Source organism: Periophthalmus magnuspinnatus, chromosome 6, assembly GCF_009829125.3.
Source record: "Periophthalmus magnuspinnatus isolate fPerMag1 chromosome 6, fPerMag1.2.pri, whole genome shotgun sequence".
NCBI lineage: Eukaryota > Metazoa > Chordata > Actinopteri > Gobiiformes > Gobiidae > Periophthalmus > Periophthalmus magnuspinnatus.
Window position 1 is genome coordinate 11,454,265 of NC_047131.1, and position 16,741 is coordinate 11,471,005.

The following is a 16,741-nucleotide window of genomic DNA, read 5'->3' on the forward strand; positions in this document are numbered from 1 at the left end:
AGGGTTCATCCCCCCTCCCCTGATCTTCGGAGCGGGCATCGACTCCACCTGCCTGTTCTGGAGCTCAGAGTGCGACGAGCGGGGGGCGTGCCTCCTCTACGACAACGTGAAATACCGACACCTGTACGTGAGTCTGGCCATCATCCTGAAGGGTGTGGCTTTCTTACTCTACGCCACCACCTGGTACTGTCTGCGTAAAAACTACAGGAAGTATATACACGGGCAGGAGAGCCACCTTAGCCCCGCCCAGTTCTACCCCAACCTCAGCGAAGGACCGCCCACCGTGGACCGGACCAAGTTTATCTATAGCCTGGAGGAGCACGAGTACTGCGAGAACATGGAGTCTGTGCTATAGACTATGGGACGCTACTCACGCCAATGGGAGCATCAAGAATTTACTTATTGTATTGAAAGGATGAATTGTTTTATAGACAGTCTGTTCTAGGCCTGTTCAGATCGGGGTGCAGTGAGGGCACTTTCCACTGCGGAGGGGTGCATCAGGATATGGGGACCACTCAAAAATGTGCCCCAGAAGTTAATACAAGCGGCTTGTCGAAGCAAACACCATTCACTCAATTTGTATTACTGTTGTCTTGTTGAGTTTTAGATGATATAACATTTGTTATTATACAATCCCTAATAGAAATTATCAGGTTCAACTTCATCCTCTTGGAATTATTAGGTTCTATCTCATGTTTTTGTGAAAATTGAGTATTTTTTGTATTTTCTTCCAGAATAATATGTGTACATTTTTATATGAGTTAAATCCAATTTCCCAATGATCGGTCAAAACTTTAAACCACAACGACATGAATAGAACCATATAATTCTAAGGGGGTGATATGTCAATTTACATTTTGGATTATTCTTTTGAAAATACTATATAATTTGGGGGTCTGACATCATCATATTCTAGCACATGTGTCTTATAAAGCTGATCACTATATTCTATATGGAGACTATAAAATAACACTATATATAAAATATTGTAATTGAAATGATCATATTCAACATTTGTGCTTTTTTGTATAGTTTTTATGAAACTGCTTCTTGCCCTACATTTAGAATTACTTCATCACATTTAAGACACATTTCTCTGATAAATGCAGCATCTGTCTGCAGAGCAGAGCAGTTATGTTGCCAAACAGAAGTCTGTTTTTTTTAACATGGTGCACTCCCCACTGTCACCTGCAGAGGGTGACAGATCTGATTGAACAGTCTGAAACTTGACAGCAACAGACAACTTTTTTCATGTAATATACATGAAAAAAACATCATGCCACTGCAAAATGTCTCACCAAATTTTAAAAGCCAGAATCTAGTATCATGTCTCCTTTAATAATAGGAACTACTACATTGATAGCCACAGCTGTCCTGGGGTAGACTAACTGAAGTGACCAATCACTCACATACCACATTCACACCAGACAGAGTGGGTGAAGTGTTTTGCTCAAGGACTCATTGACAGTATGCACTCTTCAGAGCAGGAATCAAACCTCTGACTTTCTGCTTTGTCCCAATGTATATGCAAATATACCTTTATTTAACTTGTGTTTTTGACTCCAGTTCCAGTCTCCCCCCTTCTTTCTACCTCCCCCTCCTCAGTGGACAGCAGAATGCCCTCCTCAGCCCGACCTCCCTAAGGGTCCATGTAGCGCTTTATTGACTGTGTGCAGGTGGTAGAGGAGAACTAGCCAATGGACTTGAAACTACTAGTTGCCATATTGTCTTTAGCACGATGTTCTATTTAAAGAACACATATTATGCAAAAAAAAAAAATACTTTTTTTTCACCTTTTAACCATGTTATAGTGTTGTCCCTTCATCAAAAACATACCTGGAGTTGTAATTTTGTTTCATTCACACTTTTTCATGAATCCATTCATCCAAAGTCATTTGAGCCTAAAAGATTCTCTGTTGACATTTTCCCTGGATTGTTGTTAAACAGGTAAGAACTCCAGCCTCCTATGCAGTTTTTAAGCTCCATAAACCATCACTGGATTCATTCTGGGATTAAATTGTGCTCACCACAAATGCATGGCTCTATTAGCGTAGCATTCACAGGGCATAAGGACTTCAATTGTTTACTGTCCCTGCTCACAGCAAAGGGATGTCCTATGTCAAAATGCCTCACTGGGAAGGGAGGTGAAGTTTATACTGTATATTCCACAAATGCAGACATTATTTTAAGTTAGAAAATATGAAATACTTATCCCAAGGGTAAAAGGAAATTAAAGCCAAAAGAATGCATAATGTGTGTTCCTTAAATCCACACACTTTTCTATCTTTGTGAACTCAAAGTTTTAAGGTTGCTAAGTGTTTACAGACTTTTAGCTGCAGTTCTGCTGAAGATAGGCAGAGGGCGGTATTTCTAGTGGCCTATAGATCCTAAACTGCCAGAGATTCTAGTGAATTTGATGCACTTGTCTGTCCGGATTCTTTTTGCTGGATGTAGACACCGTTTTTGATACCAGACTCTCTATGTCTCGTTTATTAGATGCAAAAATGTGCAATTCCTGTCTGATACGTCCATATTTATACTGTCTGCGATCAGAGTTCCAGTTCACACGTGTATACTCAGCCTAAAATGTCTGTCTTAATAATAATAAGGGATATAATATGTAATCAGGAATGTTGTATGTTTCTCTTATATAGAGAAGAAAATGATATTTTTGTGTTTTAAGAGATTAGAGGTAATATATTTGTGTCAGAATGTTTTATTAGAAAGCACTTGAAGGATTATTATTATTAATATTATTATTATTATTATCAAAGGTGCACTATGTTACTAATGGAGGGCCTGCCACGTACTTGTCTCCGTGGATATGTTATTACTTTGGTCACTGTACTCAGTTATATTTACTCAATTACTTTTACTTGAGTAACTTTTTAAAGAAATTGTACTTTTCAGAGTACTTTTCAGGCAGTGTTTCCTGCACTGCTCCGTCAGATATGATTTTGTTTTTCTCTTATTGGTGGTCTATCCTTTGAAAATACCAGATCATGTGCATTATTTAATGCTTATAAATTATTCAATTATAAACCACTTATTGCAGAACAGAGATAACACTACAGACTCTTACTTGAGTAGTACTTTTCCCAAATACTTTTTTTTTTCCTTGTGTAATTTTTTGGACCACTACTTGGCACTTCTGCTTGAGTAATAATATTTTTGAAGTAATGTCAGTACACTTGGCCAATCTACCCACCTCTGCACAGTTTGGGATTATTTTCTGCACTTTTACTTTGAAAAATATTCAAGGTATTTATTACTCTAGGATTATACAGAGGTATTTATAATTTCATGCTGTGGACTATTCCGGACAAAGCAATAACGTCTCCATGGAGACAACCGGATGATGGACCCTCCATCAGACAAATGGCATAGTGCACCTTTAAATATAGTGTATGATGTATAAATGGGGCTGTTTATCGTCATATTCAGTATTCATGTTGCCACAGTTGTAAATGCCATAGGTGTGGAACTCCTCAAATCTGCTAATTTCTTACTCTTTTCTATGGCAACATATGGTTTATTTTACTCTGGAAATAAATTATTTTGCAGAAAAGAGCCTTTGCTTTGGTGGTGTCTTTGTTGTCTTTGTTAATGATGTGAACTTCGCACCTTCATTATAAGTAGGGCTGGGGAATAAATAAATATGCAGGATTGTTTTATTGATATTGAGAAATCACATGCCTCTTTTTGCCAAACTCTGAACTTCTGACAGAGAATTTGCAAAAAAGTGACCATCAGAAATGACAGAATTTCCATCTTGATCAGAATTTGATCGATTGTACAGCCCTAATTATTTAAATGCAGTGCAATGCATCCCAGTAAACATCAACATTCAAATATGCCAGAGTTGGACAGAAGGCTGTTTTCATGTGTAGTCCCCGGACAGATGTTGAGTCTCATTCTACAAGGTGTACACTTACATGGAGCTAGGTGTGTTTTATGACACACTGTGGAATATTATATATAGCCAAAAAAACAACACTTCCATGGAAACAAGCAGAAGGAAGCAATACGCAAGAGGCCAGCGAGGCATGCAGCGAGAGATGGCTGTTCAGTGACAGCTCAGATTTACAAAGAGCTGTTGGAAGTGAAGGAGGTTTGTGAAGGTGATGGTGCTGTAAGTGTGGAGGTTTGAGATACTTGGGAAACGTGCATACTGTGAGCAGGGATGTCTCTCCACAGATCTGACCTGTAACTAGGCTGGGTGGCATCACCATACTGTGGAACATCTGAGGCACAGCGATAACATTTAATAGCAGGAAGGCAGGTTACATAGTGCACCTTTAAAGAACCTCAGCCTCCCAATGAGACCCAACAGTCTCTTTGATCACAGACTGGATCTTTAGAGGAGACTTGAGCCCCTCTCCCCTTATGCATGTGAGGTGGGCAATGCAGACCAGTCCTTCACAGTGTACTATGGCCGCTGCTCCGCCCAGGACAGAGGGGGCGCTGCAGAGAGCTGAGAAGATGACTGAATGTGACTTCTCACCCATCAGGAGAACTTCAAGATAATAGGAACTACTCCCACCCGTCCCACCCGGTTTGTCCTATGATCAGGTTTAAATCAATGCAGAACAAATAGTGCAACAAACATGAAGCTGTTTCAGTCCTATGCCACATTTTTTATACTATAACACAGCAGTTCGCCACATATTAGTCCTGTATTGGACTGTGGTGGTAAAGAAGGAGCTGAATTGAAAGGCAAAGCTTTTTCTGGGTGATCCCATATCGATAGAGTGAGGTGCTCAGTCATACAGGTGGAGCTCAGAGTAGAGCTGCTGCTCCTTCACATTTAGAGAATCCAGCTGAGGTGGTTTGGGCATCTGTTCTAGATGCCTCCTGGACCCCCCCAGGGAGGTGTTCATGAAGGTGGCATGAGCCACTGGGAGGGGGCCCCAGGGTAGACTGTAGGGACTATGTCTCTGGGCTGGCCTGGGAACACCTAGGGATCCCCCATAAGCGCTGGAGGAAGTGTGCGTGGAGAGGGAAGTCTGGGCATCTCTGCTCAGACTGCTGCTTCTGTGATCCAGCCCCAGATAAAGCAGAAGAGAACGGATAGATCTAGTTAATTAGGGCTACTTTTAGCCTACTTTGAAAGCATCACTGGGCCTGCACCTTTAAGAGCGCGTGCGTGTGCGCCGCATCTCAAAGTTTAACAGGGGAATAGACCAGCAGCCTACAGCGGGGCCAGAGCTGCTGCTGGTGAGGAGATGCTGCAGGCGGCGCACGGACAAAAGAAGACGTGAGGGGGCGTGAGGGGGGTAGAGGCAGATGTGTTCCCCCGGACAGGAGCTGATGTAGCGGTGTGAGGCTGTCTGAGCACCGGGACAGGAGCTGATGTAGCGGTGTGAGGCTGTCTGAGCACCGGGACAGGAGCTGATGTAGCGGTGTGAGGCTGTCTGAGCACCGGGACAGGAGCTGATGTAGCGGTGTGAAGAGTTGGATGTAGCGGTGTGATGAGCTGGATGTAGCGGTGTGAGGACGGAGGGAGGCGGGGGACGGGTCCAGAGAGCCAGTGCACCCCCGTGTCTCCAACATGCCGCTCGTACCGCGCGCTCTGCTCTTCGCGCTGGTCACGCTGCTCGTGGTGCTCCTGATCGTGGATGATATCACACAAGTTGAACGAGAGAGCGCGTGAGTACCGCTGAGCCCGGGTCTGTGTGCATCTGTTCGGTTTTAATGACCATTGTTCGTCCTGGCGCCACTTTGCGCAAAGAAAAGGGCTCATTTCCACGGGATATTGTCCGTGCGTGAGTTTGGGAGTTGAAAACAGCCCGCCGGACGCACGCAGCCACGGCCTCGGCGTTTTCTAGCTCCCACAGAGAGGGTCTTTTGTGGATGTTATCATTAAACCAGGACTGAGCATCAGCACTTACCCAGAACTGAGCCGAGACTAAACCCAGACTCAACGGGACTAAACAGGTGCCCTGAGCAGTATCCAGGTCTATAAGGCCGGTATTGGGAAGTAACTGAACCGAAAATATCTATTCTGAATATAGATTTTAAGTAACTGTATGATGGTACAGTTACTATTTCAGAATGGTTATCAGAATACAGTTACTTTACAAAATTAAAAAGAATGCATGATGGTACTTCATCAGGCCATTTTGGGTTTAGTACAGCCTGGTATTAGTGAGAAAAACTGAAAACACTGCTCTTGTAACGCAAACATGTGCATTGTTTTTTTGTTTTTTTTCTCTAACTAGACATAAATTATTACTTAAAGACTCAAACAAAAATGAAGTGTATTTATATGTCAGATTTTTTACTCTATAATATAATGCAATTTAATGTAAACATATTTTAAGTATTCAGAATACAGTACTTTTAACAGAATATGTTACAAAATACATTTTAATCCAGGTATTCAGTATTCTGTAACTAAATATCTTTTCAGTATTCTTCCCATCACCGTATAAAGCATATAAGTAACCATGAGGACAAAACCTGAAGCAGTTCAAGTGTAAACTCAGTCTAAACTAGGATTGAGGCTGCTTTTTATAGAATCAAACCAGGACTGCCTTCAGCCAGGCCTAAACCCAGAAAGAACCAGGCAGGATCAAACCAGAACTCAAACCAAGTCTGAACTTGGACTGTACCACTAAGGCTCACGCTGGACCAAACCAGGTTAAGTCAAGGACTTGTCTGAGTCATTCGGTCAATGTTTATTAGTCAACAAATTATTTTATTGCGATAAGGATTTTATGGACCAAAAAGATAGGACTAGTTAGTGCAAGTGTTTGTATCCTACATTCCTGGGCATATCATTTTGTGAGCTTTTGCCATGTTCAGGAGCATGTCTTTAGTCAAGCAAGAATTTCTTAAGTCAACTACTGCCCTGTCGAATCGAGACCTAAACCAACACTAAATTAGTTGAACTAACGTCGGTGTAAACAGGCTCAAACAAAGACTAAACCAGGACTAAAGCTGGACTAAACAAACTCTAAGCTGGGACTTACTGGGGTCTAAAGTGGATGTGGGTGTGAGGCCGTGCCTGGGGTGCGGCAGTAGCAGCTGTTGAAATGGAGCGGCCCAGGTCTCTGAGGACCACACTGTCTCCAGCAACGCGGCCCGGATCCACTTACACTGAAGAGGAGGAAGGGGGAGGAAGAGAGCGGGGGGCAGTCCTCAGTCTCATTTTACTCCTTTGTGACCAGCTACATGTTTCATACCAGCCACACATCCAAAACTACTCTCGAACCTATGTAGGGCTGTAGTAGACGATGTTCAGCTAATCGGTTAGTCGACTAAAAAGGGGGCAAGGCAAAAACTCTCAAAACTGTTAGGTATCTCTATGTATCTGACCTAAACTCACTCACAAGACTGCACCTGCACAGGACTCACTTCTCTCTGCTGTTGTCCCATATAATTCATTATAATCTAAATTAAATAATTAGTTGATACACTGCTGCATCCGGTTGAATACAAATGTTGGTTGACTAAGACACCACGGACAACTAATCAGCTAAACGTCTAAAGGCCTACAGGTCTACACAAAAGAGCATCTGATGAAGCAATAGTTTCCCTTTTTTGTATATACTAGTTTATGTGGTTTTATAATTGTTCTGAAACAGCTCAAGATCATTCTAAAGATATTCAGGAAAGGGTCATTTCTGTCATTATGCAACTTTTTCTGCTCAAATTAGTATCTAGTTTCAATACTAGTTTCAGTATCGATTAGTATCTGATTTTCAATACTTTTGACAACCCTATTAGGGAATAAAATAAATGATTCAAGAAGATGTGGGTTCTATCCACGTGCTGGCACATAGAAGTTAGCTCGTGGAGACTTTATATGAAGGCTATGCGCAAAATACTCATAAAATATCAATTGTTCTGAGAAATAAAGCAATAGTGATGAGATTTAAATTATTTCTTGAAAGTGTAAGCCTGTCCAATGCTCAGCCAACAAGCCTACATCACCCACACTCCCACATGACAATTCTCCTCAAAAGCATGATGCAAAACTGTACGCTACGACTTGACAAACCTGATGTGATGTGCAGTAGTTTCATGAGCAGGATGCACTGTGATTGTGGGGTGTGACTAAACATGGGGAGCAAGGGAGGGAAGACTCATAGCATCGGGAAACAAAAGTGGAACTTATAAAACATGTTAATTTGCTGTTTTTGGCAAATACAGCATTTTCAAAGCAATAAAGATAACAAAAAGATCTAAATATGTTATGTGTTAGCTGTTTAAACTCTTTAAGATTTAGACTGCACTATGTCAAGATTATTGTGTAATTTATTAGCATAATTATTCAAGCCACAATATGACTGCAATAACTTTTTTTTTTTAACACAGCTCCATGCTTAAACTGTATATTGTCCCCACACGCCCCTTCTATTCAGTATCTGTCAGAACATGGGCTCTTTCTGCAACATCACCCACCACTAGTGCTGCTCTATTTAAAAAGTTATAGCCTATCTATATTTATTCAGGTCATAACCAAAATCACAATACTTAAGTACACGTAAAAGTTAACATTGGTTTGTAATTTTTCATGAGTTTTTAAAAGTTCCTGTATTACTGACAAATTGGGACTCCAGGTAATGTAATTCTTCCGATTGCACTGTGATTGTAATCCAGATTAAACTGTGATGTGATTAGGTTCTCTGGTTACATTACATCTCACAGCTCCATTTGTGCTGTAATGGTCTCCTCTGCACCGCTTTCTCACTCTGGGATCTTTTTACACTGTCTAATTCAATCCCATGTGCTTTCAGAGGCTCGGGATGGGCCCACAAGACACCCAGACCACACAGGTAACACTGATGACGCTACCACATGCTGTGATATATGAGTTTGGTCATGTTAGCCTAACGTGAAATGTGAAATGGGTGTGATGTGAACTGCTGGCACTGCTCTGTCTAAAGCTCTGCTAGACTTTAATCGAGGCTTTGTTTAACACAGTCTGACCCAAAAGAACTGAATTAGCTGGAACTATAGCAGATGAGATGATTTTTACTGTTAAGCCAGTCTCTTAGACATAAAATTACAGTCACCAGTTTGCTAGCGTTAGCCAACAGTTAGTCACTGTCACCTTTTTTGCTGCAAATCGAACACTTAAATGGGTGTATTGATCACAGGCTCCTGAGAATGTGCTGTTTAAATTAATTTTAGATTTTTTTCCGTGAGTTTTCAGACTATGTTAAAACCTTTCTGGCAGTGCTTGCTAATGTGTGCATTGTATCACCATGGTAACTGATGAATACTCCGCCATACACATACATGTAGAACACCCTCAGCGTGATGTCACTGCAAAGTATCAATTGTTTTTGATGAGTCTCAGGAGGAGTGGTTGGCTCGTCTGACCTACTTTAGATACTATTACAGGAAATGAATCTAACTGCACCTTTTGGGCAGATAAGACTAGAATGTGAACTGCTAAACTAATACAGGAATCCTATCAGAACATGTTTGTGGTTTAAGCTATAGAGTTTTCTTAAGTTCTCTTAGTTCTCATAGACACATTTAGTCCTCTGCAGAGGGCATTATATTAATTAGTTATGCAAATGTATGCACAATTGTGGGTAGCAGCCTAGCACCATTAGACTACAAAGTGTTCAGGACGTGTTATAATAAGGAGGAAGCAAAATCTTGTAAATATAATGTAATATAATATTTAATTTCATCAATCAATAGAGTCTCATTGGTTAAAACTGTGCAGAAATGGCCCATTTGTATATTATGTTAAAGAACACATTATGCTAAATTGGCTTTTTTTGAGATTTTAACCTGGTTAAAATATCATTCCCTCATCAAAAAGATGTTTAGCTTTTCTAGTTGTATTTAGCTTCATTCAATAATACTCTGTAAAAACTCCTTTGCCTCTGAGCCTCACCAAACATTCTGTTTGAAATTTCCCGGGATTATGATGTCATAGGTAGAAGTCGTGTGCAGTTTTTGCATCTGTAAATCATCACCAAACTCGTTTTAAGTCTGAAATAGATAATCATATAATCAATAATCAAAGCAACTTTTATTTTAAACATAAAATAGGTACAGTAACAACAGTGTAGTTTCATAGTTCATGGTGATGTATGTGTTTGCCCTTCTCTCGCTCTTCAGACAGGCTGCTGTGCGCATCAACCCGACCCCTGGCTCCTCCTCAGTGACAGGTGTGACAGGTGCAGAGGGACCCAGTTCCAGGCAGGCAGGGAATTGGACTTTCAACCACACCCTGGCGAATCTCATCAGGTCGAGTCCTCTACTGTCCTCCCAAAACAGCACAGACATTTGCCTCAAGGATAGGCAAATTTATTTTTTATTTTATATTCATCATTTATATAACATACATTGTCAATGCCACTCGTTGTTGGCACCAGACATTTTTTGAAAGGACGGGCTAAGGGGGGAAGGCTGACTTAACATTACTGAAAAATGTGTCCTCTGCATTTGACCCATCCTTCAATGTCCCTGGGGCAACCTGTCAGGAGCAACTGGCTTCCTCAGTGTAGCACCCGGAGACCCCTCTCCAGATCATGAGCTACTTTTAATCAGGACTACTTACCTGTGAGGTTAGTTTATTATGCATGGTTTAGGTTGATGGATCAGACCTGGAGATACAGGAGCACCCACCCAGATGGGACCCACCCAGACAGTGTATAAGGAAGTGGACCAAGTGCGTGTGATATCACCCGTAGAGATCAGCTCAAGCTAAATGAAGCCAATCGAGGCTAGCAGTTATATCGGCTAATTTGGAGCAAAGATCTATGTCTGGAGTTCTGAGCGCGAGTGTCATTGCAACCAAAGAGCCAGTCAGTTGTTAAGTGTGATGTCACTTTCAGGTCCAAGGCAGACAGCATTGTGACCAAAAAAAAAAAAACTTAAAAAAAAACAAAGTTAGAAATCAGATGTGAAGTTGAAGTTGGACCCCTCACTATTTAACAAATCTACAGTCTCTTCCTGCCTGCACCACTGGCTTGACTAGGGGTGGACTCTTGGGGAAAAAGAGCAGCTGATTGTTCTGTTATTATGGTCTCCCCCTCTGTAATCAAACCTGAGACCATGTGGCTGTGAGACGAGAGCATCAGCCACCATTCACTTTTCATCTGAACCTGTTTGTTGATATTTGGGTATCCTCACAGAAAGGAGATCCTGCACTTCTTGGACCCCGTGCGGGACATGTCCATTCTGAGAGGAGCAGTCAGTCCTGGAGATACGGTCCACTACGTGCTGGACCGACACAGCAGCACCCACATCTCAGACACCCTGTACAGGCTGCTTCCCTCAAACCCACCTCTCCGCCGGCAGTACCACCACAGCTGTGCCATCGTGGGCAATTCAGGCATCTTGCTCAACAGCCGCTGTGGGCACCAGATAGACCAGCACCCCTTTGTGATCAGGTAACATGGGAACTAACATAGTAACTTACATAAAATAGCACTGTAACTAACATGGTAACTTGCAGTGTAACTAATATGGTAACTAGCATTATAGCTAGCACTGTAATTAACATTGTAATTAAACATTGTAACTAGAATTGTAGAAGTTTCAGAGATAGTCCATAGAATATTGAAAATGGCAGGAGACAGTCTGGATGTGTTATGCAAGGTTGAACAACAGCCACCAGACTGACCAGCTCTCCTTTGTCATAAAGAGGCTAACATGCAACTAAAACACATCTTAACTGGTTTTACTTTCAGTTATAATATAGGCTAATGTATTCATGGCAGACCCCTCCTTGAACCGCCACCTTAACATGGTGGAGGGGTTTGAGCACACAAATAATTCTTGGGCTTTAGAACCCAACTCCTTAAGAAGGGCTGGACTCTCCACTATCCACATGGGGAGAGGCGGTGAGCTGGTGTGGGCTTGCTTATTGCTCCACATATCAGCCAGTATTGGAGTTCACCCCAGTGAGGCTGAGGGTTGTGCCCCTGCATCTTCAGCTCTCACTGCTGTGTTGGCCTATGGGCTGAACAGCAGTGCAAGTCACAGTTTGTCCATAACAAACACCATGTTTGAACACAAGGGTGTCGATCAGCCTTGTCATCTGACCTCCAGCCGTGTGTCTTGGACACTTGGGTGAAGAGAGGGGCAGAGCTGTCAACAGATCACCACCTGGTGGAGGAGAAAGCCGGATCGACCTGGCCAACCCAAGTGTAATGTGAGGTCTTTTGGGAACGTCTGGCAGACAATGGTTCTCGACCGGAAAAACGTGACTTGCCCTCTCCAGGTGACTGGAGAGTCCTTGCCTCAAATGGAGGAGTTCAAATAGCTCGAGGTCTTGTTCATGAGTGAGAGAAGAATGGAGTGCAAGACTGACAGGCAGATTGGTGCAGCATCTGCGGTGAAGCAGTTGTAAGCAAGCGGTTGAAATGAGTTTCCTCTGCAGAGTGACTGGGTGCTTTCTTACCCAGCTGAGGTGGCTCGGGCATCTGTTCCGGATGCCTCCTGCACACCTCCCTAGAGAGGTGCATTTCTCACGGGGAAGAACCCCAGGGAATATCGAGGACACGCTGGAACGGGGGTCCCACTGGAGCTGGAGAAAGTGTCTGGGATGAGGGAAGTCTGGGAGTCCCTGCTTAGACTGCTGCCCCCACGACCTGGCCCCAGATAAGCAAAAGAAAATGGATGGGCATTTATGGCAGAGCGACTTGTCAAAAATGAATAATTATTTTAACAATTTTCAATTTGATTTTTTCTTCTTAAGTAGATATGGAATTCAATCCTCATTTCATGAAACAAGACATACTTTTAAATACAAATATTAGTCTGACTACTTCTCCTATGTCTCAACTCTGCTCCAAACCACATGCTTTTACTGGTATAGGATTGGCTGTAAACCTCTTTATGAAAAAAGATCTAGGCTAATCACTGGCTGTTTAAAGCAAATTTAGAGAAAGCCCAAACTACTTGAGTTAAAATTGTCATTTTAGTTGTATTCTTGTTTTGCGAAAGCTATACATTTTATTTTCTTGCTTATCTTCCCTCTCTACTCTCTCTCTCTCTTCTTCCTCTCTCCTCTATGTCTCCTCTCTCCTCCCGCCCTTCTCTCTCCTCTCCTCTCTCTCTCCTCTCTCTTTCCTCTCTCTCTCCCCTCTCTCTCCTCTCTCTCCCCTCTCTCTCCCCTCTCTCTCTTCTCTCTCCTCTCTCCCCTTGTGTAGATGTAACCTGGCCCCGGTGGAGGAGTTCTCGGTGGACGTGGGCTCCAGGACAGACCTGGTCACCATGAACCCATCGGTGGTGCAGCGTGCGTTCGGTGACCTGCTCACAGACGAGTGGAGACAGCGCTTCGCCCATAGGCTGCGGGCGCTGGGGAGCAGTGTGCTGTGGGTGCCCGCCTTCATGGCCAAAGGTGGGGAGGAGCGGGTGGAGTGGGCCTTGAGGCTGATCCAGGAGCAGGGGCTGGATGTGCGGACTGCTGTACCCTCACTGAGACTGCTGCATGCTGTCAGGGGGTAAGACACAGAGGGTACTAAGAACTGGGAGTCCTGGGATGTACTAGTCGTGATACTAACATTCAAACTCCATTTTAATACTAAGGAATAGACTCAAAACTGACTGTTGATTCAGATACTAAAACAATAATAAAACACTCTTTATTTAGACAATAGAATGTAATTTTCAGCATTAAATGGTATTACTTTATTTTATATTCCCATGTGTCTTATATCTGTGTAATCCCTCAGTCGTCCAGGTAGGCTCCATAGTGGTCCATGGGTGTATACTAGTATATGTGTCTTATACTTGTTCTGATGCAGCTCAACATCAGTCTAAAGTTATTCAGAAAAGGGTCATTTCTGTCCTGTGAATGTGACCTCAACCGAGTATATAGTTTTGATACTAGTTTTAGTATATTTATTTATTTACTTACTTACTTACTTACTTACTTACTTACTTACTTACTGACAACCCTAGGATATACTAGTGCCTATGGCCGTTTTTTCAGGTTTATGTAATTATTCTTTAGTTAAGTTGGTAAATATTATTCAGAGTTTCAGTTTCAGTCAAGACACAATTTATGAAAAAGCATAAATACTGCTTAGTTCTAAAACATATGTAAGTGGAACATATGAAACATATGGACAGTGGAAGATTGAGAAATCTCTCCATAAGCCAGGAGCAATAAATTGACTGTTAAAAACATTAAAGAAACTGTATGCAGCTTGCATTCTTACACTTTTATAAAGGTACTACAATCAGAACTGAACCTGTGTTGCCAGTGCCTTAACCTGCAGATACAGGACATATACACATTTTTGTCACTCTCAGAACATGGACAGGTCATGTTTCATGTGAAAGCTCAGAACCTCCGAAGCTTTAGAATTTTTATCAGTAAAATCTATATTTGATTTTAAAATGTCTGAGCACAAACATCTGGGGACACAGATCGCTCATGTTTATGAAATGTACAATCAAAATCTTACATAAAGCTCCTTTAATGGCACTAAACCTGCTTTTTGCTGTTTTACAATGTTAAAAATGGATTTAGGACTCTTTAAATAGTTTGTATAATAAAAGAGAAGTGCTTCTAACTTCCTTAAATGTATTCATAGTATCATACAGCCCGATATCACAGAGCAGGGCTAGGGTGATCCAGGGGTTAATACATAGAGCTATTCACTTGGAGGTGCTAGAACATGCAGTAGTGTGTGGAGGGCTATCCTCTGCAGTATAAGGCTATTTTTACCCCAGGATGAGCACTCATCATTGAGCAGAGGAGGAGATGAGGCTCAATCTAACATCCAGACTCCCAACTCCATCTGGACAATATTACATGTACTAGGGAATGATTCTGGAAACATGTCTTATTATAATTTTTGATTGCAGGAGCAGTAAAATTAGGATGAAGACATGAATATGAACAACTAAGCTAATACAAGAATCACATGCCATATAGAACGTGTTTGTAGAGGTTTAAACTACACGGTTAGCAGCTTTTACACAGAATAAGACTCCATAGAAACACAGGGAGGGCATCTGGTACACAGGAACAGCACAGAAAAAGACTCCCTAACCAGCTATGTAGTAACTAATGACCGTAAGACAAATAATTGAATATGAAGTATGAAAAGTGATAACGCCTACATGTGACTGGTGTAAAAATAGTAGAAGAGGACTGAGTTTTTCACAGTTACAGCAAAGGCAGCATTTTGTCCTCCTCAGAACTCTCAGAACTTATCTACGTGAAAACAAAGTGGATCTTTATGTAAGAGTATTCTGGGTTCTGTGCCTGTACAAAGTCTTTACCAGAGACAAAAATAGATCCATATAAACTTTTTCTATGCCTAGTTGTGATTATTCTAAAAACAAAAATGAGGCTCCAGGTGAAACACGTATGAGTCAAAAATGTTTCATAGCCATTTAAAAAAATCTAGAAATGCCAGTATGAAAAGGTGGGCCCTACTCATGGGTTTCAGCTTCCTGTTATGGTCGACATAGTGTATTATTATTGCTATGACAACGGCTCTATTTTTCATCATTCTTAAATCTATGGATACACCCTCCAGTGTTTTATATAGAAGAACACCTGCGTCCTAAAGCCTGGTACCGTTCCTACATTAGCACCAATGCAGCCTCCAAACATCACAAACTACAAAAAAATAAGGATGTTTTGGAGGCTAAGAACCACTCGACCACACACGGGTAACACCAGCATCCAGGTACAAAACAGTGCCATGTGGAGCACTGTGTTGTGTAGTTTATTGACATAGCAATTAGCTCCAAAATTAGCATAAATACGACACTTTAGCACAGTTTAACAGTTTTTTTGTTTTTTTTTTCTTCCATCAATCACCAAAATGTAAACATAAATGAGTTTTTGGTGAATATAGTACAATAAAAGGCAACATGGTGATCTAAATATGTTATGTGATAGCAGTTAATACCACATAAAAGTAAAATACCCCCTCTTTAATATCAGTACCACACTATGAGCATGACTGTTATAAATGTCACTCATGTACAAAATGAGGTCAGTACTTTTGCCTGACTTTCTTCTCTGTCCCCTGTGCAGGTACTGGCTGACCAAGCACGTGCCCATCAAGCGCCCCAGCACGGGTCTGCTCATGTACACCCTGGCCACGCGCTTCTGCTCCCAGCTACACCTCTATGGTTTCTGGCCCTTCCCTCTGGACTCCCACGGAGCTCCAGTCAAGTACCACTACTACGACCAGTTGACCTACCATTACACTTCCAGCGCCGGCCCCCACGTCATGCCTCTGGAGTACCGCACCCTGAGCGCGCTGCACAGCCAGGGGGCGCTGCAGTTGCACACGGGGCCCTGTGAGCCCGCAGAGACCACGGGGGGGCGCACTGAAGGTCTAGTGGTGTAGGGATTATACAGGCATGGACACTACAGGCTTTAGTAGTGTAAGTGTTATTTAAAGGTCCAGTATTACACAAAACTGACCCGTGTGAGCTTTTAGCCATGATAGAATGACGTTACCTCCTCAAAAACAGAGTTGTGTTTTGTTCGACGGGCAGGTACAAAATGATGGATTTGGGCACTCAAAGCTGTTTTTAGCTACCTGGATTTCAGCGTCATGAGAATTTAGCATCGTTGCCATAGCAATTAACAATCAACAAAATATTATATCTTTTGAATGGTTAAAGGGCCTATATTCCATTATTTTCTATCTATGTTATAATGTTTCCTCATCAAAAACATACCTGGAGTTATGTTTTCTGTCACACATATTTAACACACAAATCTTGCATATTTAAGGTGAGTTCATTCAGACAGAAAAAAAATCTCTGTTGCGATGTCACGTGG

General features: G+C 42.0%; 2 protein-coding genes across 2 annotated transcripts in view; both read left to right on the plus strand.

Annotated features, from left to right (window-relative positions):
• slco3a1a (solute carrier organic anion transporter family member 3A1a) overlaps positions 1–3,564 on the plus strand; it is a 51,862-nt gene extending 48,298 nt beyond the window's left edge. The window contains exon 10 of the mRNA XM_033968501.2: positions 3–3,564. Within this exon, the coding sequence (XP_033824392.1) occupies positions 3–355 (353 nt within the window). The 3' untranslated portion in view covers positions 356–3,564. The remainder of the gene's footprint in view (positions 1–2) is intronic.
• Positions 3,565–5,551: 1,987 nt separating this feature from the next.
• On the plus strand, positions 5,552–16,301 carry st8sia2 (ST8 alpha-N-acetyl-neuraminide alpha-2,8-sialyltransferase 2). The gene is made up of 6 exons (XM_033968383.1): positions 5,552–5,649; positions 5,896–5,937; positions 10,090–10,218; positions 11,109–11,366; positions 13,131–13,424; positions 15,983–16,301. The coding sequence occupies exons 1-6, from the start codon at positions 5,552–5,554 to the stop codon at positions 16,299–16,301; spliced, it is 1,140 nt and encodes a 379-aa protein (XP_033824274.1).
• Positions 16,302–16,741: the final 440 nt, after the last annotated feature.

What these genes read in the sequence shown, in the direction of transcription:
- st8sia2 (XM_033968383.1), top strand. Translation starts at nt 5,552, where the DNA reads ATGCCGCTCGTACCGCGCGCTCTGCTCTTCGCGCTGGTCACGCTGCTC. An exon ending in CAAGTTGAACGAGAGAGCGC is followed by an intron (nt 5,650 to 5,895) that starts GTGAGTACCGCT and finishes GCACTTACCCAG; the next exon opens with AACTGAGCCGAGACTAAACC. An exon ending in CAGCACCCCTTTGTGATCAG is followed by an intron (nt 11,367 to 13,130) that starts GTAACATGGGAA and finishes CCCCTTGTGTAG; the next exon opens with ATGTAACCTGGCCCCGGTGG.